This window comes from Lactuca sativa, chromosome 4 (genome assembly GCF_002870075.4).
Source record: "Lactuca sativa cultivar Salinas chromosome 4, Lsat_Salinas_v11, whole genome shotgun sequence".
Classification (NCBI taxonomy): domain Eukaryota; kingdom Viridiplantae; phylum Streptophyta; class Magnoliopsida; order Asterales; family Asteraceae; genus Lactuca; species Lactuca sativa.
The window spans coordinates 41,499,566-41,523,837 of NC_056626.2; the positions used below are offsets into that span (position 1 = coordinate 41,499,566).

At 38.4% G+C, this 24,272-nt stretch overlaps 1 protein-coding gene across 1 annotated transcript; it reads right to left on the reverse strand.

The window, feature by feature from the left end:
• Positions 1-5,200: 5,200 nt before the first annotated feature.
• Positions 5,201-6,915, reverse strand: LOC111917786 (cytochrome P450 89A2). Its single transcript, XM_023913429.3, has one exon. The coding sequence runs from the start codon at positions 6,749-6,751 to the stop codon at positions 5,201-5,203; it is 1,551 nt and encodes a 516-aa protein (XP_023769197.1). The 5' UTR covers positions 6,752-6,915.
• Positions 6,916-24,272: the final 17,357 nt, after the last annotated feature.

The following is a 24,272-nucleotide window of genomic DNA, read 5'->3' on the forward strand; positions in this document are numbered from 1 at the left end:
CAACGTGTAATTTAGGGTTTGTAGATGATTTTAGACTATAATTTTATTGTTTTTTGGTGCTATATTCGATGATTTACAATCCTTCAAAGATGAGATATTAAAGATGAAATATTTCAACTTTTCATAAAAAAAAATTTAACTTTTGTATTTTGTAAAATTCTTTAACCAAACATATCTCATTTGTTTTAAGTTGGATTCACATGCAGTTTTATCCAACGTATAATTTAGAGTTTGTAGATGATTTTAGACTAATTTTGTTGCTTTTTGTGTTATATTCGATGAGTTACAATCCTTCAAAGATGAGCTATCAAAGCTGAAATATTTCAACTTTTCAATAAGAAATTTAAACTTTTGTATTATGTGAAATTCTATAAACAAGAATATCTTATTCGTTTTTAAGTCAGTTTGATATGTGGATTTTTCCAGTATGTAATTTAGAATTTGTAGATGATTTCACACTATAATTTTGTTAGTTTTAGACTTACATTCGACGAGTTACAATCCTTCGAAGATGAGATATCAAAGCTGAAATATTTCAACTTCTAAGCAAAAAATTTAAACATTTGTATTCGTTGAAATTTTTTAAACAATCATATCTTATTTGTTTTAAGTCGAATTGACATGCAATTTTTTTAAACGTATAATTTAGAGTTTGTAGATGAATTTAAACTATAATTTTGTTGTTTTTTGTGTTATATTTAATGAGTTACATTCCTTCATTCAAATGGTATAAAATATAAACAATCAAAGTTTCACCGGTCCAAATGACACAAGAAACGAAAACATATTAATTTTTACGAGTTGTATCGTATCAAACCCAAAAAAAATATTCATTTTACCGAGTTGTAATGTATCAAACCCAACAATATATTCATTTTAACGAGTTGTATCAAGCCCAAAAATGCATTTTAACAAGTTGCACTATATGCATGTAAAGTTGTACCGGTCCAAACGGGTCCAATAACCAGAAAACCTAGACTCTCACCCGATCTACAATATTCTCCGAAACCAGTCCGATTTAAGAGTCGGTCCGGTCCAGTCCAAATGCTCACTCCTAGTTAGCATAGGTAAAGTAGAAAACAAACATTATGCATGGAACGAACCATATAATCTTAGAACAATATTATAATATTTTATTAAACATTGTAATGTTGAAGGGTTTTATACCCAAACTTACATACTTCACAATTATCCCTACTAGAAAATTGGTGCAATAGCTATAGCACAATTCGTAGCTATTTTGTAGCTATAAGCGGATAACTACGCAATTGCTACGGAAAAATGTATGTAGCATAATGACCCATGGCCAAATTATAGCTACGGATTAGCTACAGAATAACTACAGAATTTTCTGTAGCTACCATAGCTACGAAATAAATAGCTACGGATTTCCTACAGAATAGCTACAGAAGTAAATAGCTAAGGATTTTCTATAGGTAATTCGTAGCTCATTACTTTTTATTTTTTATTTTAAAAAAAACAGCAAAAAATTATAAAAAAAATTCAGATTTTTCGGTCCAAAATATTGAAAAAACCCATTACATTAAACTTACAATAATATTAAAATTCAACTATAAAACAAATAACATTATAATAAAACTAATAAACCTAAAAAAGTATCAAATACAAATACATATTACTAATGAACATTGGCTGATAATACACATTAAAAGTGTCAACTACAAATGTTTAAATAAGTGCTTACAAAATAATATTGAGAATTATATGATGGATTAATTGGCAAATTATCGGGTAAGTTGAATCGATAAAGGCTGACAAGTGCTCTTCAATATGAGTTTTGAATCAAAGGCCGCCAATTGTTCCTGTTTTAGCACACCATAATCAATGATCACAAAAGAAAAACAAATATAGCAATGTACTTTCCTTTTTTGTTTATTATAGCCATAATTGGGAAAAAATTTGAAAGTACAACACTATAAGTAAGACAAAATGAAAGTAGGATGTTATAATAAGATTGTATATTTTTCATTTAACTAGCTCGAAAATAAAAACACATTTCCTTCCAAGACTACCAAACATACATGATGCCTTTTGAACTTGTATTTTCTTGAAAATCAAAAGCATTTGTAAAGAGGAAGTTCGATCCAGAATTACGCCATGCACACCATATTACGCCCCTGCACACAGGAAGGAAAAAAAACTCTTAAACTTTTTGTTTCTTTCTAAGCATTTTTAAATCCTAAAGATATAGACAAAAGATTCTTTAAAGCAAACATTACATTTTTTAATGCATTAAACAACTTGCAAAGGGTGAAAGCCATCATCAATAAGAAAAATTAAGCTCTTAAGCCTTTGGAAATTACCTAATGTTGTTTATATATGCTAAACAAAGTGACCAAATGTTGTTTATATCCTCCTAATAACTTCTAAATCCTAAAAAAGTTATTTCTATACATTCTCTAAATTCAAAAACATATTGTTAATATTAAATTTTCATTATTATAACAAATAGATTCATTTTTTTCATGGCCAAACCTATTTTTAAGAAGAACCATTGCTTAGGTTGTCAAACCCCTTTGAAATTAATCATCTTATAACCATTTTGACAATCTACTTTCAACAAAGTTTCTAAAGCACATGATATAAAATTGATTTTTTAGGGGAATATAGCAAAAAGATGGGGATTTGGAGTTATGGAATTCAATAGAATCAAAATGACAGTAACAAGGTTTTACCTTTCATATAAAACTAAACATAAAATAAATATTTAAACACTTCAATTTCAAATATTAAAAGAAATTAGGGTTCTACCTTTACAAGTCAACTTAGGAAGAAGAGGATGAAGAATTAGAGTGGGTGGTCCACCGACGACGGTTGCGGATGATCTGTCCACTCGAGGCAACGTCAGCGACTGTTCTTCGGAGATGGATGCAACAAATCGACTGGAAAATGGAGGCAATGAGGGAGGTTTTTAGCTTTGTTGGAGAATAAATCGAGCAGCAAATCCACTGCCGGAGCAACCGTTTGACGAGCAGTGGCCGAGCATCGGTTTGACGAGCGATGGATCAGAAAAATGGAGGAGGCGGCGGAAAAGGGAGAAGAAAGGAAGAGAACTCGTTGAGGATGACTGGAGCAGCAAATCGTGTTCTTGCCCTAAAGGAGTCGTTTTATTATATGGGACAAAAAAAACGGGACCTAAAAAGAATTAACCGGATATGTTCTGAATATGCTTTCCATTAGAATTTTGTAGCTACTTCGTAGCTAATTTTAGCTATAGATTAGCTACAAATTTTTCTTATTTTCTATTTTTCGGGCACCAAACATCGTTTTTTTCGGTTCGTTTTTTTACACCTCTATTATACATGTTTATCTATATTTTCGCCAATTTATAGCTACTAATATCGTTCATACAGTCGTGTGCACATACGGGATCAATTACTCGTATAATGGTTTAACACTATAATGTTTATTAATACATTTACATACAAATACTTACAAACACGTATACATACACATATACACGTACACATATATATACCAAAACTCATTCATGTATATAAGTATACTAAACATACACATACACATACACATTCAAAATACACAGATACACTTATGTGCTTACATATACATACATACATAGATACATAAATACATACATACACATACAAATATACATATTTCTCTTTATTGTGATCATTTTTCATTATTTATAAATTAAACATAGATTATTTCACCTTATTAATCAGTTAAATATAGTATTTTTTTTTCATTTGTTTGTGTGTTAACACATTAGTTACAATCATTATATATTATTATGATGTTTATAAATATTATTATTATTAGTAGTATTAATATGATTTTTAATTGTTCGTGTCTTAAATATATATAAAAAAAATGATCAAAATAAAAAATTTAAGAGTCGAATAATGAATAATAATAATAATGGGAGTAATAATAATAATAATAATAATAATAATAATAGAAGTTATAAATCTATTGGTATTTCGTAGTTATTATGTAGCTATTTTCTTTTGTCGCTAGTCTGTAGCTATTCCGTAGCTAATTAGCTACCGAATAGCTATTTTCTTCCGTTGCTAGTCCGTAGCTATTTAGCTATAGAGAGAGAGAGAGAGTATACAACAATAATAAGGTCATCTCCAATGGGAGTTTAATGTGAAATTTAATCTCATTAAACTCAAAATCCTCATTGTGGGAAAATGACTAGGATTCAATGGAATGGGGGAGTTCAATGTCCATTGAATTCTATATTCTCTCTCCACACACACAAACACACACACACACACACACACACACACACATATATATATATATATATATATATATATATATATATATATATATATATATATATATATATATATATATATATATATATATATATACTAGTTTATATCTCGTGGGAACCACGGTTATAAAATTAATCAAACTTTTATAGTAAAAACAAAAAATTATTAATAAGTTATTTTAAATAAATTATTAATTTAAGAGATATTTTTTATTAGTTATGTGAAATTATAATCATTGATTCAAATAAATATATAAAATTAATTTTTAATATATATTAGATATTTTTTATTTGTGAATTAATGAAAACAATAATTTAAAATTTAAAATTTAAAATTTAAAATAGAATCGCATTAATGAGGAGGTCTAATAAGTTTAAAATGGAAAACTAATAGATAGACAAGTGGTAACACATTAATTAAAATGTCTAATATGATGACACATGACAAAAGAGCTACTCTTTTATTAGTATATATATATATATATATATATATATATATATATATATATATATATATATATATATATAAAATTTTTTATTTAATTTAAATTTTTAATTAATGTTAATTTTAGTTTTAGTTTTTAATTTTTAATTTCATGCTAATTAATTTTTAAAAAATAACAATAAATAAAAAGAAAATGATAAATGATGTGACAATCCATTAAATTGTATAGAGTTTAATGGAATGTAAAGTTTAATGAGTAAAATTATATAGTGAATGGAATATACATGTGTCAATCTATTAAACTGATATGAGTTAAATGAATCGGAGATGATCTAATTCTTTATAATATTGAAAATATAGAAACACATAGACAACTTTAGTTGATATATATTTATATGGAATAGATTTCCATTAATTAGAGAGTAAACCCCTAGACGGAGATTCATGTGGGGTCATTATTTGTATTTATATTTTTATTTATGTATATATCAAGTGGTTATTTTATCTTTCCTCGAAGAGATTTTTGCTTGCAGAGGGTTCATCATGACGATGGTGAACTCGGCCTTCTCTGTGAGATCAACATCATGACCATCGGGTGGAGTCCAATGGAAATACCAAATCAAGTTGGCAACAAAGTATTCCAAGTGAAGCAGGCCCAAAGCATAGCCAGGACACATTCTTTTTCCAACACCAAATGGCATCATCTTGATCCCTTTGCGTCCAGTTATATCGAACACACCATTATTAACCTGCAAGAACCTCTCTGGCTTGAACTCCATGGGATCATCCCAAACTTTTGGATCGAGACCCATATCAGCCACAGTGAAATTAACGGTGGCACGACGTGGAATAGTAAATCCTTGCAGCTGTACCTCCTCTTGGGCCCTATGGGGAAGCACCAAAGGCGCTGGTGAATGTCTCCTCAGCCCTTCCAAAACTACCGCTTTCAGGTATGACATATTCTGTAGATCCTCTTCTCTTATAAATGATTCCAGTTCCACCCCGGGTGGTGGCGGTGGAGGTGGGGGTCCAACCACTGAGACGATTTCATCATAGAGCTTCCTCTGAATGTGAGGATACTTAACAAGATTAGCCATGATCCATTGTAGAGCAATATAGGTGGTGTCTGTGCCGGCGTTAAGGAACTCGTTACACATGTTAACCATCTCCTTATCTGTCAGCTTTCCACCATATCCGTTGTTTGCGTTCTCCTTGGGAAGCTGTAGATGCATCAAGGTATCAACGTATGCCACCATTTGATTCCCTCCTAATTGTGGTTCATAATTATTGACAGCTTCAATTCGAGAATTAATAAGCGGAAGCAACAATCGTTCTTGATCTTCCTGAATTTGCAACAACTTCTTCCACTTATTTCTCAATAATATCTTCCCCAATCTTGGAAAAGCAAGAAGTGTGCTAACACTCAAACTCCCGGGATGGAATGCAGACAGCACTTCACGCACCTTGCTAATAATTTCATTAATAAGATGCTCGTCAAGCTTCTTTCCAAAGCACATCACCACCAACATGCTGAAGACAGCGTGTTCGAAATGATCAACCACCTTGATTCCTGCTGCGTCCTTCTGCTGCTGCTGCAGGCGACCAATGAGGGTTTGAAGGGCCCACTTGCGGACCCAGGAATAGGACTTCACGCGGGAGGGTTGTAGGATCTCAGTGGCAAGATTGCCACGAAGGGCCTTCCAAGTTGGGCCGTACCGGGTTGTGGAGATGATACGCTTTATCATGCCGCCAGGGCGGTCAGCTACACTTGAACCTTTCTGGATGAGGATTTCGTGTGCGAGATCTTGGCTGCAGATGAAAATGAGAGGACGAGAACCGAAGTAAAAAGTGATCATAGGTCCATATTTGGATTTTAGATTTGTAACGATGGGACTGAGGCCCTGTATTACGGAAATGGTTAACAGTAGGAAGTTGGAGGAGAGGATCGAGGGTCCTGGTGGTAGCTTCTTGCCGTCTCTCCGGCGGAAGATAAGGGCGGCCAAGCAGACCGAAACAATGACAACGAACCAGGTATACATGGTCGTCCACTAAAGAGATGGATCGACTTTTGTTGTTATAGTATAGAAGTCATCTGTAGAGATACATAGATATATATACGATGGACGAGATGATCGTTTTTTTGGTTGGTTTGATTTACATGTAAGTCGTCAACTTCTTTAATTAACTATCCATTCAATTTGAAGTCTGCAATCTTAACTAGAGTCAGGTAGCCACCTAGCTAATACAACGTAAGGTCTTATTTTTCAGCCTAGCTATCATGCATGTTGGATTCAAGTACATCCGACAACAAATGTTCATGCGGGATGAACTTATTTGATGAAGTTCCCACAGCTTTTATGCGTGACATTATGGCTATAACTTGTTGAAATCAGGACACTACGCAAAACAGTGATTACATTGCTTTATTTCATCCGGGGTAAATTAATTACATGGATGGTCCCTATGGTTTGGGTAATTTATACATTTGGTCCCTAGCAATGTTTTTTAACTCATCATCCCTAAGTTTGTGTTTTGGTTTTGTTACGTAATTGGTTCCATGTTCAAGGTAGAAAGACAATTATACCCTTGCTGATTTAGTTTTTAGACAAAATTGCAAAAATTGTACATATAGTATGTATTTTTTTTGGGGTTTTAGTCTAAACCACAATTTTTTTGGCTTCGTTGTTCTTTTGGACTAGTTTCTATATGAAAATAGTCCATTCGAAAATTAAAATGACTATAATGCCTTTGGGGTATTTATTTTTCATTTTTCTTTAATTTTTTTTTAAATTTAATATTTATTTATTTATTTTAACAATTAAAAAATAATAGAGGACCTCTCTCTCTCTCTCTCTCTCTCTCTCTCACACACACACACACACATTGTAATTACACACATATGTACACACACTAAATAATATGCTTCGATTTGGAATTGAAAAACAATTTCATGTTCTTGGTTCTTGTGCTCTTTTATCTTCAACCCCCATTTCAAGAACAAACCCATATTTGATCTTCATCGTCTTCAACCGCCATTGCAGCCTCACTTTTGCTTCTTTTGCTTCTGTTTTTGTCTCCATTTTTGTAACTTCTGAATGAACACGAAAGTTTCCTCCCAAAAAATTCCTCTTCTTGTTCTGCAATGCTATATCAGTGAACTCCTTCATTATCTTCAGATCCCATTCTTCTTCAATTTCATCATCATCAACTTCATCTCGCACAAACACCTCATCAGAACCCCTAATTTCATCGTCATCGTCATCATGTTATTCTTCTTCTTCGTCTTCTTCATCTTCCTTCATCTCTAACACCGGCTCTGCAAAGCTCGAGAACCATAAATTCCTCGATTTGATCCTCACAACACCACATCCTCTTTTCTTTGTATCATCGATGATGAACAGATCTGACAGAGTTGCTCCGTCACAACCCTAATTTAGTCAACAACAACAGACTTGCTCTATCGCATCCCCGGAGCAGTCGTGGAAGAAGAAGCAACCGCCTGGCCTCTGGTACGGCGGCTACATATCGCTACTTTCTCAACTTCAGCTTCAGCAGCAGAAGAATCTAAACCGACAAGACGGTCGGAAATTACAGCGGTGGAGAAGGAGTAAGGGATGAGAGGGTGGTGTTGGGAATGGTTTGATGGGAGTGTAGATGGCCGGAAACTGGGCTGAAGATCTTAGGTTTCCAAATCCAAGAACTGTTTCATATTGGGTTAATTTGAGAGAGAGAGAGAGAGAGGCAATGTTTATTAATAATAAAACATTAAATTAAATACAAAAAAATATAAAAGAATGTATCAGAATGGCATTTTAGTCTTTTTAGTTTACTGAGGGACCAAAACCATAATCAAAGTAGGCCAAAAGGACCATCAATCCAAAAAAGTGGAGGTTTGGACCAAACCTCAGAAAAAATGCATATCACAGGGAGCATTTTTGCAATTTTGTCTAGTTTTTAATTTTTATTGTTATTTTTTATTTTATATTAAAGAATAATGCAAATGGGGCCCACCTCCACCCCATTATATATCCCACTCTAGCCATTCCCTTCCCTTTCGATGTGTTCAATTGCCGGAAAACCATATCTGACCACCACCGCCAATGACCCCCGGTTATCTTCTCCGACCACCTCCATCTTTGCCTCCAACTGCATATCCTCCCTCCTCTTTCCTCCCTCTTCACCATCAACCTAATTTCATTTTGTAAAACCGGATATTTTAGAGAAGATCCAGAGGTTTCTAGAAGCACAATCATTTCATCGATCGTTACGTTTTCACCTAAGGCAATTTCGACTGCTCAGATCTAGACACATTTGTAATAAGTATTAAGAGAGATGATTCATCCATTTTAAATCATCTAGTTTTAAAACTTCATTGAAGCATCGACTTCTAGAATCCTTATTGAAGCATCGGTAAGAAAACACAAGATGCTCTGTTTCTTTTCTGCTCTATTGGAAACCTAATTGAAGCATCGACTTATGGAAACCATCTAATTCTGAAACCATCAACATGGCAATCAACTTCCCTTACTCAAACTATAGACTTTTGGAAAAAGCAAATCTTCACTGAAAAGGGATTGAATCGTATTTCATCAGAAAAATGAAGAAATGGAGGTATTTATGCACTTGGTTTCACATGAGTGGTGGGGAGTTTTTCGACGTGGTATAGGATCCGGACGATATTTCGGTGAGGTATAAGGTACGACGACGAGTCTAGTTAACGACCAAGAAATGGGAAAAGCTTCCTGTGAATGAAGAGGGTATTAAGTGGGGGGTGGGGAGAGGGTTAATTAATTAATTTATTTTTAATTTAAAAATGATAAGCAAAAACAATAGAAAATTAATATATATATATATATATATATATATATATATATATATATATATATATATATATATATATATATATATATATATATATATATAAGGGTAGAATAACATTTTATGTCATGTAGGGACCAATAACGTAAGAAAACCAAAACACAAGGATGATACGAGTTTAAAAAAAATTGTTAGGGACCAAACGTACAAATTACCCAAAACCATAGGGATCATCCGTGTAATATACTCTTTAATCAATAATAATAATCCATTGAAGAAGATTATGCTTCGATTAGATATTAACCATATTTTGTTTCGAAGCTCGTATATTATACGAAATTATTAAATAAAAATTAAATATAAAAGTTAACATCTTGAAAATTTGAATTTATAACGAAAATAAGAAAAATATTAAATTATTGAAATTGAAATTCTTATTATTTTTTACATTTAAACAAATAAACAAAATATATAATTGGCTTTAATTTAGAAATTTTAAAAATAATTGATTATACATTTATTACATTTAAATACTATGTGCCGTTTAATAAAATGGAAAAAAGCCATAAAATAACATATGTAAAAAAAAATTTAAAACAACTATAAAATGATATGTGGCAAAAATAAATGATAATATAAATGTGGCAAAAAAATATTTCTATTTATTATAATAGGTATATCTATCGGTCTGTGATAGTATTTATTGATAATATCTTGGTTTATTCAAGACTCAGGGACAGCATGAGGAACACTTGAGGGAGGTGCTGGAGACGTTGAGGAGGGACAGATTTTTCGCAAAGTTCTCCAAGTGCGAGTTCTGGTTGCGCGAGGTGCATTTTCTGGGACACCTTGTCAACCAGAATGGTATTTTTGTCGATCCGGCCAAGGTTAAGGTCATGATGCAGTGGGAGGTTCCGAGGTCTCCATCTGAGATTTCAAGTTTTCTTGGTTTGGCTGGTTATTATCGAAGATTTATCTAGGAATTGTCCAAGATCGTTGTTCCATTGACCCGACTGACCAAGAAGTCGGTGACATTTCGTTGGAGGCCTCAGGCAACTTTTGAGACTCTTAGAGAACGGTTGTTTGAGTCACCGATTCTGACCCTACCTGAGGGTGTTGATGACGTTGTAGTTTATTGTGATGCTTCAATCTCCAGTCTGGGGCAATATTGATGCAGCGGGGTCGTGTGATTGCTTCCACTTCGAGACAGCTAAAGCCTCATGAGGCGAATTATCCAACGCATGATTTGGAGTTGGGGGTCGTGTTTTTCGCCCTCAAGATTTGATGGCATTACCTCTACGTGGTTCGTTGTACTATTTACACAAATCACAAGAGCTTGAGGTATCTGATGGATCAGCCGAATCGGAACATGAGGCAGCGTCGATGGTTGGATGTGGTGAAGGATTATGATTGTGATTACTCCATTGTGGTGAAGTCCAATGTGGTGGTCGATGCCAAGGTTCTAAATGGTGTGAGGCGTGGCGTGGCGGCAAGGCCAAGCCTCAAGCTTAACGAGCCATGGCGAGCCACAGCGTTTTTCAAGGCGTGATGTAAGGCGGCGATTTTGTATTAATTTAAAATTATATTACCACATAAATATAAAATTATATTAAATATAACTACTTTTTAGAAGTGTTAAATCAATAACTAATAACAAAAAGTTAACAAAAACCACAATACTTGTATCTCCGGTTTGAAAAGACATAACAAAGAGAAAAAAAATGTGTCTTAAACAAAAAAACACGCGCCATAACACGCCATAACGTGCCATGGCGCGCCATATCACGCCTTGCCACGCGTTACGCCTAACAGCAACGTTATGAAGCTTTTCGTAACGACGAAGCCACGCCTCACGCCATGGCGCGCGCCATGGCGCGCCTTTTAGAACACTGGTCGATGCTCTCAGCCGCAAGGTGGTCACGAATCCGATTAGAGATATATATTTGAGGATGACGTGACTACTCCATTGTTGGAGTGGATTCGTGAGGCTTAGGCACAAATATTAAGGAAGAGCACCAGAAGAGTGAGCTCATTGTCGGTTGTAACATCTCCAATTTCACGGCAAGAAAAGACCAATTTATTTATGCTTTGTTTTTAAAATCAGAGTAATCGTTTAATGAATACTATTGCGGAATTTGTTCCCAAAACAAAATATGACAAAAATTTATCAAAACATTTCTTAAAGAAAAGTGTTTTCATTATATAACAAAATGTCGGGATGTCATGTTCCGATCAGACACATAAGCATAAACAGAACTTACATTTATTTACACTAATGATTTACATCTCCTTTAATCCCTCAGTGAAATATGTCTTCGTATTGATACCTGTGATATAAAGAAAACTGAGTGGGTCAGGCTTGGGAGTCTGGTGAGCATATAGGGTTTTCAACCCACAATAATACATTTATTATTCAATCATCAAATAATCAACCCAAATACCCATCCCTGTTATCTCCTTTATTTCTTAAGCTTTTACCCTAAGAACCATTTACCTTCATTCATTCATTCCTAAGGATTTACCTAAGGAATTGGCACGAAGTCCATTGCTGCCAAAATTTATCTATCAGATAATAAATCCATAACTATCAGGCGCTAACTCCATAGTCACCAAGGTTTACTCAACAGGAACGAAATCACATCGTCACCAAGGTTTAAAAAATAGGCACGAAGTCGCATCGTCATCAAGGCTTACTCAATAGGCACGAAGTTGCATCGTTACCAAGGCTTACTCAATAGGCACGAAGTCACATTATTTTTTAGGGCACGTACAAATGCGCGTTGTCTATCAGTGCGTATCATTGTTTGCGTGTCATTAAAGGCCTATTTTGTAGTAGTGTCGCATCGTCACCAAGGCTTACTCAATAGGCATGAAGTCGCATCGTCACCAAGGCTTATTCAATAGACATGAATTCGCATCTTCACCAAGGCTTACTTAATACCATCGTTCATCACACACCAACTATTCCATCTACCCATGTTCTACCCAACATTTTTGTAGATATAAATACTTACACATTTTAAATCATTTAACACCCGTATAAAACATCAATTCCACGCCCATCTCAAATAGACAAATAATATATAACACATAGCACATATTTCATTGCTAATACTTTATATTTATGTGTTAGAAGAAAGTAACTATAACTCACTTGATCAGAAGATAATCGGACAGCACTACGGCTTGTAGAAGTAGTATTCTTCGGTAGATCTGGAAGATCTTCACACATCGGGCTTCTCGCAAGCAGAGCTTCAGCTCGGAAACTCTTTTCTTCTCGGGATATTCGGTGCTTCAGGACTCGCTTCCGGTCTTGGGATGATACCGGGGCCTTGGGGGGTTAAAATAGGGCTTAGAGAGAGTATCGAGAGTGGGAGAGTAAGAGATGAGCAACCAAACTCGGCTGCCCCTTGAATTCTATTTATAGGGAAACTAGGTTCACCTCGTGAGCCACATATGCTCCCCTCGTGAGCTACATATGCTCACCTCGTTAGCTCAATATGTCATTGCGTTCGTTATTGCCACTTGCCCTGGAAGACGTCCATCATCTGTTCACCACGTGAGCTCTGACACAACCTTGGGGTTCGCGCCCCGAACTTCAAAAATTCATAACTTTTGCATACGAGCTTCATTTTCGACGTTCTTTACATCCACGCGTAGGTGAGATTATGCTCTACAACTCTTGTTTAGACTCCGTTGGCTAATTTTGACTTTATTTTATTATATTTTTTTTAGTAGGCCGGGTTAGGAAAACTTTGTTATAAATTCATAACTGCTTCATCCGACGTCCGTTTTCGTTTGACTTTTTACCGTTGCACTACCACTGGCGGGATCTTCGATTCTCGTTTTGATTGTTTCGGCTAAAAACCGCTCGAACTCAAATCGAGTATTCGGGGCTGCATACTGCTAAGTCGAAACTTCGGAAAATCATAACTTCCTCTGTTGAGATTAAAAAAACTTTAATCTACGAAGATCGATTAGATCTTGAACAAGTATGTAAATAAAAACTGTAAGAACGCAATAATAAGAACAAGACAAGATTGAATCAAACGAGTCGAATGATTAAACAAAATCCTCAGAAGAGCTCGATTAAGAACATCAACTGTAGAGGATTAGAAGGTTACAAGAACGATTAAAGAAACCTGCAATGCTATCGTTAAGCTCTAGGATAATAGCTAAAATCGTTATCAATCCTTTTCCTAATATGCATGCAAGCATATACTTTTATATTAAACAAAATGGGCTCTCGGTTGGACAGGCCCAAACCGGAGTGTAAATAAAACAACTAAACTATCGAGCCCAAAAGACGCAATCATCAAAATAATCTTCAGCCCAACAATCTCCCCCTTTGCGTCAATTTGGAGCGAGACCTTCACTTTTTACTTGGGCCAGCAGCTGAAGCAGGTACCTTCTTCTTCACGGTGTTAAACAGACATTTGGTGATAGAGAGAATTGTCTGTCTAAACCGGATGTACCATTGGATCATGTCATCGAAGTACTTGACATCATCAGCCGAATTCTCTTTACACCGTTTGATGATCGATAACACATGCTCCAAACAAGCTGTGGTGTAAAGGTGTTTGTCAGCTAAAGCAAAGAGACATTTATGTCCTTCCGCTCTAGTGAACATAACCGAGTTGCGTCTCGGGTCGATCTTGTCCATTTGCATTTGGTTGAGATCACTGGCCGATCCCACAGGAGCTATCTTCGGTTTCTTCTTGAAGACAGTGGCAACCTCCTGATCCATTAGGGCAACCTCCATGACGTAGCAGGCTAACATCCTTTTGACATGGTCTATAATAGGACCATATTCGGCTTCATCAGTCAAAAGGATATTATACAGGACAATCCAATCATGAGGATTTAGGTTCGGCAGATCTGCCAGGGAGATAAGATGAGCAGTTCTTGCAGATCCCCGAATGAGCTTGAATCGAACGTTTGTGAACCTCCCTTCAGCGTAAGGCTTCAGTACCCGAACGTTCACAATCTTCTGGGCGCTCCAAGTAAGGTATTGAGGACGAGCAGCCGCCAGATAGAAGTCAATGAGCTCCCTGTCAAGCTCAGCGTTCAGGTGAGGGACTTCAAAGATGTTAGAGAAGGCGTGGAAGATGAACGCCTTTCGAGTCAGCGGCATGTCGAACTGCGAGTCGACAGAATTGTTGCAGTCGAATGATATAACCGGCTCGAGCCATAATATGCTGGGAGTTTCTATGGCCTCTTTAATCAAACGTTCCCTAGTCCAGGCAGGGAAGAGAGTCTTCCGACTCTCAAGGAGATCGTGGGCTTCCTTTTGCTTGCGTTCGGCTTCTTCAGCCTCTCGCGCCACACGACTGGCATCATCGTCAGCATTGCGACTGTTCTTTCGTTTTAACATGTCAGCAATGGTCTCCTTGTCTTCATCTTTATCTTCATCTTCTTCCTCAGCTATGTTTTTGCCTTTGTTCTTCACACCCGAACCTGAAGCATGACCAGTCTGAGGTGGTTCGGTTGTGTGAGTAGCTTTGGAGGAAGGAGGTGGTTTCGATCCTGTCTTCTTCTCATCTCCCCCTTGTTTCGGAATGGACACGAAACTAGGTAGGCCTTCGAGTTTGCTGAGAAGGTCCATGGCCAGAGAGAGCTTTTCAGCGAGGGTTCGCCTCACCGAATGGTTTAGAATAGGATCGTGTGCTTCTAGGATGTTGGATAATGCAGCGTGGACATCCGAAACACACGTTTTGATCACCTCCCTTTCGGATCGAAGAGCTTCCAGTTGTTGTTGGGAGTTGGAAAGCTGCGTGCTCTTGACCTTTAGGGCGGTTGTTTTACTCGCCAGAACGTCCATCAAAGAATTCTCGGCTGCGAGATCCTCCTGCAACTTAGCGAGGCGAGCATCGATGGAGGCACGAAGGGCTGAGTTGTCGTCGCTTATGTTTTGGAGAAGAGTAGCGAGCGAAGTCAACTCCGTTGAGACGAACTTGGCCAATTGCTGAACAATCGGTTCCAAAGTTGTCTTGGTGGCGTCGGCGCTTTCCTGCAAGGACTTCAGCAGGACAGAAGCGTCGGAGAATAGTTTATTGACTTTTTCGGTCGCTGCCTCACAGGCTCTGGTTGAGGCGTCAATCGCAGCAGTTGCTGAGGTCACCGAATCATGTTGAGCCCTGGAGAAGGCATCAACAATTTTCTGAAGGGTAGCTTCAGAGAGAGAGGACTGCTGGTTGGAAGAGGAGGCGAGAAGTAGATCAACCTTCTCGTGGAGCTCTTTAAGATGCTTCTTTGACATTGGAGCATCATCCTCCTCATCACTCTGAACTTGAAACGGACTATAGTAGACCGAATCAAAGTTCATGTGGTCACCGCCAAGATAAGTGTCGTCTCCATCAGAGGCATGTTCTGGAGATGGAGGGGGCGGTGAAGCTGGGGGTGTTGTGGTTGGGGTATGTTGAGGTTGAGTATGAGGTGGGGTAGTTTCGGGTGGTGGTTGAGTGTGGGTAGGTTCGGTTGTATTGGTTTCGGTTTGTGGTGGTTCGGTTACGGGAGGGGTTTCAGTTACTGGTGGTGTTTCGGTTGCAGTGGTGAAAATGGGTGGTGGTATAGGGAAAGATGTTGGTGGAATAGTTGTAGTGGGGATTATGGTCGGAATGGAAGTAGGAATGGTTGGTGGAGGTGAAGGAACTGGGGAATTATGAAGTTCCATTTCTGGGGTAGGGGACCGAGGTGGTGTGTTGCCTCGTTGAGGGGTTTCGCCTCCTTGAGAGCCGTCAGAACCCGAACTCTCGCCCTCAGAATCACTTGAAGAAGAGGGAATGACAAGCTTGCGCTTCGGTTGTGTCTTCCTCCTCTTCGGCTGTGGGGATTGTGCAGCCTTTTTCTGTTTCCTCTTTTTGGGAGAAGGACCTTTAGGCGCTTTGGTCGCTTGCTTCCCTTTTTCAGCCTCTTTGCCCCTGTTCACCGGTTTGTCTGCATCGTGAATCGACCTGAGCATATCCGGTGTCAGTTCCCTAGGACCAGTTGGCCTAAACTCCTTGATCGTCCGAATCAATCTGCTGTCAGAGGGCACGCCGCCATACATTGTCTCCGGGATGGAGCCAATGAAGGAAAATTTCGATGCATCTGAGACGATGATCTTCTTGGTATGAAACGTACCAACAGAAGACATCGATGCACCGTCAGCAGTGGGAACTTCAAACTTGTCCATCGCCCACCTTGTAATCAAGATCCAGAACCGGGCCAACGACACCTCAGAGTGTCGTGATGATGAAGAAAGGCTCTGGATGAGCTGTTGCCATAGGACCAACCCATAGTCCAGGTTAATCCCGTTGTAGACCGCATACATAATCGACAGGAAGAGGCGAATGGCACCGTCGGATCCTGAGCTCCGTTCCGACAATCCCTTGAAAAGGACTGTAAATAAGCCGTTCCATTGTGGCGGCAAGCAGGACTTTTTGAATTTCGCTACAGAGGTGAGGACCTCTGTGTACCCCATGTTGTAAAACATGTTATACAAATGCCCAACCAGAATTGTCTCCGGATTAATTCTTGAGGGGTCAACAACAAACCCAAGCATAGTGCAGAAACGTTGGCGAGAAACTGAAGTCTTGTGTTCTGCAATTTCGAAGAACACCCGGTCGACTGCCTTGTCGTAATAAGCAGTCGTGTAAACATGCGATAGGGCCACCATTGGCACAGATTCGAGCCTTGAGAGAGCTGGATCAAGTTGGGAGTATTTCAAACATTCAATGATCGGCGACATGTAGGAGTCGTACGCTAGTGGGTTAAGGTCAATAACCAGACATTGTTATGGACGGATGGGTAGGATCTGAGAAGTAGCATGGACGGAAGAGGATTCAGCCATTGTTGAAGGTAGTCGAAGAAGAAGATGAACAGTGAAGCTTTTGGGAGGTTTTTGCTCTCTAGAAAATCCGGAAGCAGTAAAAAGGTAAATGGTGTTGTAGACTGCCTTTTATAGTGAGGGATTGGAGAGAGAAAAATCGTTTCATATCTTCTATGCGATGATCACGTAGGAGAGATAGTGTCAGATTCCTAGGATCACGCTACCCAACAAGCGCCGTTTCAGAAGAAAAACGGTTCAAATCCACACGCGCCTTTAAATGCCAGAAGGATGTCGCTTGGATTTCGCACACGCGTCCTTAATGTCAGAAAAAGTAAGGCCGTTTCAAATTCACACGCGCCCACTTTTTACCGTCGTTTGAATTTTAATCCTTTAAACTCCCGCCGAGTCAGCAACCTTTTCGTCTTATCCTTTTAAACGACATCTTTTGAATGAAATACCCACGTGGATTGTTTTTGACCACAACTTCATAATTAACCACCAGGTAATAATACAGCCTGTAAAAGATAGTAACGGAATTTTGGAAAATCAAAGATTTTCGTGCAAAGAGTGTAAAAGAAAAAGAAATAAAGCAACTCTTTTAAGGATATTCGGTGATGTCAATAATGACACGAAACTGATGATCCCGGGCACGAATCTCTTCCTTCAAGGTCAAGAGAGACCTTAAAGTGTTAGTGTGGATTCCCGTTGAATTACGATCAAACATTTATTAAGAAATGTTGAAAGGCTTCTTTTAATTAGGCTTACTAAGGGTGGCTTTCGCTTTGATTCATCAATTCTATTCTTGATATAAGAAAGAAAGTGAACAAAGTACTTGTGAGACCGGTGTAGCCTGTTGAACAAGTAGGTAGGAATTTATTTTGTATTGGCTTGGAAAAATATAAAATCTCAGATAAAAATTTAAAATTGGATCCCTTGGGAAGAAATATTATGGTGTGTAACAATTTCATAGGAATCACACAGAATAAAATTTGAGATTTCATGAAGGAACATTCGTCAATTCATTGGTGAAAACTTGAGCAAATTAATTGTTCACCATCAATTCATTAGGTGTTGAATTTAGGGTTTCACTCAGCTCGTAGTGACACGAAACTAAGATCATAAACACAGATGTTGTGTAACCATAAACCTCAGTGGTAATTTCTGAGAGTCTGAAGGGTTACGATGATGAAACGAATGTAATGGAGAAGATTTATGGAGATGGTGTAAGAAGATATAGTACCTCTGCTGCGAAAATAAGGACCAAGCAGGAATCTCTTAACTCATGTGAGAAGAGAGTGAGGTAGCTCACGATTAGAATAAATGTGTTAGCCTTATTGGGAAGACAAGGTTTGTGTATACCAGGTCATGAAGGTTATTATTCAAAATCTTATGAGGCTTGGGACACATACAGCAGCATGCTTCTAGGGACATTTAAGTAAGTCATCAATTCTCTCCTCATAAACGAACGAACACACAAGAAAAGAATAAAAGAGAAAAATATTTTAGGTGTTTTTAGGATTTATTAAAAAAATAAGACTTAAAAAAAACTTTGGAAAAAAAATATGAAAAACCGAACCCGAACGTTCGGTTGGTTTTGGTTAGGAAAAAGTTGAAAAACCGAACCCGAGCGTTCGGTTGGTTTCGGTTCCTGAAAATTTTGAAAAACCGAACCCGAGCGTTCGGTTGGTTTCAGTTCAACAAAATTTTGAAAAACCGAACCCGAACCTTCGGTTGGTTTCGGTTCAACAAAATTTTGAAAAACCAAGGAATTTAGACATGTAATTGGAAAATACTTTTAACACAAAGAAACACAATTTTGTACAAGAAATATACAACAGAGAAAAACTACCTTTGAAGTAATGAGTGAGTCAGATGGTTGAACCGAACCCGAACGTTCGGTTGGTTTCGCTTCTTATGTTTGAGGTTTAGAGGTAGTGTGAGGTACTGACTCTGATTCCATCATACCTAGCCCTTGCAATATTTTATTGAATGATGCTTCAGGAAGAGCCTTGGTAAAGACGTCAGCCAGTTGATCCGTGGTTCTTACGAAGTGAACTTCGACGTTTCCATCTTCCACATGATCTTTGATGAAGTGATACCTCAATGCTATGTGTTTGGTTTTAGAGTGTTGCACTGGGTTATGACAGATCCTAATTGCACTTTCAGAGTCACAATATAGTGGGATCTTCTTCATATTGAGTCCATAGTCTCGAAGTTGACTCTGGATCCAAATCACTTGTGATGTGCAGGATGCAGCGGCAATGTATTCCGCTTCGCCAGTAGACAACGACACGCACGTTTGTTTCTTGGACTGCCAGCTGACCAACTTCCCATCAAGGAATTGACAGCCACCAGTTGTGCTTTTTCGGTCGAGTCCACATCCTCCAAGGTCAGCATCAGAATACGCTTGAACAAAGAAGCCTGAGTTGGAAGGATACCATAGACCTAAGGAGGCAGTTCGCTTCAGATAGCGTAAGATGTTCTTCACTGCAAGCATGTGAGGTTCGCGTGGGTTTGCCTGAAATCTAGCACAATAACACACAGAAAACATGATGTCAGGCCTGCTAGCAGTGAGATACATTAGTGAGCCTATCATTTGACGATAGAGCGTGATATCGACAGCCGGTTTGTCAAGAGATGGAGTCAGCTTGGTGCCGAATGCCATTGGGACTTTGACTTTTGAGTCTCCCATCATGCCAAACTTTGCTAGGAGAGTCTTCGTGTAAGCTTCCTGATTGATAAAGATGCCTTCGGGTCCCTGTCTAATATTTAAACCAAGGAAAAAGTTAATAGGACCCATTACCTTCCTTTTTGCGAAAGAAGGTTGGGTCAACCGAACCTTGTTTGAATTTAGACATCTTTAGAAATTTGGTTAGCATTTCATACCAGGCTCTCGGAGCTTGTTTGAGGCCGTACACAGCTTTATCCAGAATATAGCAATGGTTTGGATACTTTTCGTTCACGAACCCAGGAGGTTGCTCCACATACACAGTTTCTTCGAGTTCTCCATTGAGAAATGCACACTTGACGTCCATTTGGAAAACTTCAAAGTTTTTGTGGGCAGCATAAGCCAGAAATATTCTAACAGATTCTAGCCTAGCTACTGGAGCGAAAGTCTCTTCATAGTCTATCCCTTCCTCCTGACAGTATCCCTTTACTACCAGACGAGCCTTGTTCCTTATTACATTACCTTCCTTGTCCATTTTGTTCCTGAAGACCCATTTGAGACCAACAACCGAAGCATCTGGAGGAGTTGGAATGAGGCGCCAGACTTTGTTCCTTTCAAATTCGTTCAGTTCGTCTTGCATTGCTTGAACCCAATCAGAGTGATCGAGGGCAGTGTTGACTGTCTTCGGTTCAACTTTTGATACGAATGAGTTAAACATACAAAACTCAACCTTTGAAAATAAGGATGTCTGTTTTGCCTTCAGTTGGGATCGGGTAAGAACCTTTTCAGATACATCACCAACTACTTGAGAGATAGGATGATCTCTAGTCCATTTGGTAAGAGGAGGGTAATTCGGATCAAAGGTTGGATCTAGTTCAGCATTGATCATTTCTTCTGGCTCAGATTGGCTATCGTAATCAAGCGTCATATCATCATGCTCCCCCTCAATTGATGAGCTTTGAGAAACATGAGGTTCAGGGGTTTCTTGTGGTGCTGGACTTTCAGGCGTTGAAGCACCTTCGGTTGATGAGGCACCTTCGATTGGAGTTGTAGAACTTGGCTCCCCCTGGACTTGTGAGCTTGGCTCCCCCTCGACTGAAGCATTGTTGGATGGAGAGTCATCAGTAGTCGATCCTCCTTCATGCATTCTCCTTGCATCATCTTCGACAATCTGCTTCATGTGATCAACCTTGTTGTCTGCTGCACCTGCTTCTGAGAGAGAAGCTTTATCTGGTTTGTCAAAGAGTTCCAGAAATTTATCATATAAGTTAGCGATCGAGACTGTGACTTGGCCAGTTTGAGGAAAGATTTCCCCAACGATATCTTCTTTGGCTTGTAGCTTTTTGACATAGCCATCGTCAAAGGTCACGTAGTATGTCTCTTCAATTCTTCTCGAACGCTTGTTTAGAACCCTGTATGCCTTGGATGTGAGAGAGTAGCCCAGAAAGATTCCCTCGTCGGCTTTGACATCAAACTTGTTGCGGTGTTCTTTAGAGTTAAAGATGAAACACCGAGAGCCGAACACATGGAAAAATTTCACATTGGGCTTTCTGTTGTTTAGTATCTCATAAGGTGTGAGCGTGAATCTCTTGTTGAGATAAGACCTGTTCTGTGTAAAACAAGCAGCAGAAATAGCGTCAGCCCAAAAATAAAGAGGTAAGGAAGCGAAACTTAGCATAGTTTAGGTAGCTTCACACAAAGATCGGTTTCGTCTTTCGACAATTCCGTTCTGTTGTGGTGTGTAGGGAGCTGAGAAGTTGTGACTAATTCCCTTTTCTGCAAGAAACTCTTCAAACTCCCTGTTCTTGAATTCAAGACCATTGTCGCTTCTGATGTTGCGAACAACCTTCTTGAGCTATATTTCAATTTGCTTGATAAACACTCTCAGCTTTTGAGTCGCTTCAGATTTGAGCTTTAGAAAGAACACCCATGTAAATCGTGTAAAGTCATCAACAATAACAAGAATATACTTGCTACCACGCTTTCGATAGATGAAGGACCACACAAATCGATATGAAGTAATTCGAGTGGTTCAACAACTTTTGTGTTGATTATAGATGGGTGACTTTGACGACTCTACTTCCCATTTCGCATGCAGCACACAAATGATCTCTGTCGAACTTGAGCAATGGAAGACCCCTAACATGACCTCCAGTGACAAGTCGGTTGATATCTTTAAAATTGAGATGAGAGAGTCTTCGGTGCCACAACCAGCTTTCGTCAGATTGAGCTTTTGATAACAGGCATATAGCTGGGTTTCCTTTGATGGGTTTAAGGTTCAGAGGAAACATTTCACCTTTTCGCTCCGACTTGAGAATTACCTTCTTTGTCTTTTTCTCAATAATTTCAGAACCTTCATCATCGAATGAGACTTTTAGACCTGTACCTCCAACAAGCTGAGATACACTGATGAGGTTGTGTTGGAGTCCTTCCACATAAGCCACCTTCCTTATAGTAAAGTCACCATTTGTTATCATCCCGTATCCCTTTATGGTGCCGAAAGAATTATTTCCAAACTTGACGTTGCCACCATTTGCAAGAGATCTGTATTCCCTGAGCTCCTCTCTCCTCCCTGTCATGTGACGTGAGCAGCCACTATCGATGTACCATTCTTCATCGAACTGCTCGTCACTTATAACCTGCAAAAATTAAGCAGATTTAGGAACCCAAAGTTTCTTGGGTCCACGTGAGCTTTTCATGGGAACAGGAACAGTAAGAGAGATGTCAACTAGATATGTTCGTTTTATGAGTGTTGTTTCATCTTTCTTTTTAATGGTAAAAACTTTTATCTTATTAGGATTGGGTGCGTTCGGTTTGGACTCTGGTTTGGATTCATTGACCTTTTGCTTGCCCTTTTGTTCAGCTGACGGATGAGATTTTTGAGAATGAACAAAATTAGCTTTAGAGCAAGATGGAGATGAATTGGTAGAAGAATTAGAAGAAGTAGAAGAAGTAGGTTTAGATGGAGAAGACTTCTTGGCTGGAGACTCTAGGTGACCCTTTTGCTTTTGATCATTGGAGGGACTAATCTTAGAGTTTTGTTCTCTTTTGACTTCAGAACCGAACCTTTGCTTTCGGTTGGAATCGTCTTGTGAACCGAATCTTTGGTTTTGGTTGGAATCGTCCTTTGAACCGAACCTTGGCTTTCGGTAGAAGTCTTTCTCAGAACCGAACCTTTGCTTTCGGTTGGTATTTTCTTGTGAACCGAACCTTGGCTTTCGGTTGTTGTGACTTTCAGACTTTTCGACAGGATTGTTTTCATACTTCAGATTCTTGTCTTGATGTGAGAAGTATGCATTCTGGGATTGCCAGAATTGTTTCCATTCAGAAAGATTCTTCCTGTATCTTTGGTTCCTTTCTCTCTTCTTATTCCTCATCTGCTTTGGTTGATGATGAACATTCGCTTTCGTTTTCGGTCTTTCCTTGGCTGGTTCCTTTTGAACTGAAGGAGTTTTACTTTGAGCCGAGGGAGTAGAGGGAATGTCTGAAGGAGTTTCACTTTGAGCTGAGGGAGTAGATGGAACGTCTTCTTTTGCCGAACTTTCATCCTCCTGAGGAATGTCTTTCGTACCACTGGTGCTAGGCTCGTCGAAATTAACCGGTTTATTCAAGGGTTCAGGTATGTATCTACCTTTACTCATCCAGGATGTTCTTTCAGATAAGCCAACGGTTTCGTTTGCATTATCTATTGGAGCTTCCCAGAAGTACTCATCACAGCCATCAGTATTGTCTTCGTTTACAATAGCTGTGAGTTCAGCTGTCTGATGTTCGGATACTCCAGTCACTTTGTATACTTGATTCGGAGTAGTCTTGACTTTTTGATACACAACTCCTTTCTCTGCTAATTTCGGGGACTTCTGTTGGGACAATCGAGCGAACTCCACTGAATTTTCAGAAATAAGATTCTTGTGGTTTTCAGGTTCGCTTTTAACAAATTCTGAGCAGTCAACCGTGTCCTCTACAGAAATTTCACTCTTGTTTTCGTCCTCGTTAAGCTCAGATGCATTTTCAACATCAATTTTGTTTTCTGAGCTTACGTTGGCGTTTAAAGAGTCAAATTTTTGTATAGTTTCGGTTCTCAATTTAATTCTATCATTTTCATCCAAAAGATTTTTAAGCATGTCCTTGTGGTCCTTGGATTTAATGAAGGACTCAATTTTGTCCAGTCCATACATGTAGGTCGGATTGACATCATCAGACGATATCACACTCTCACAATTATAGGCTTCGGCATCGATTTCATCCTCCTTAAACTCAAGGAAGG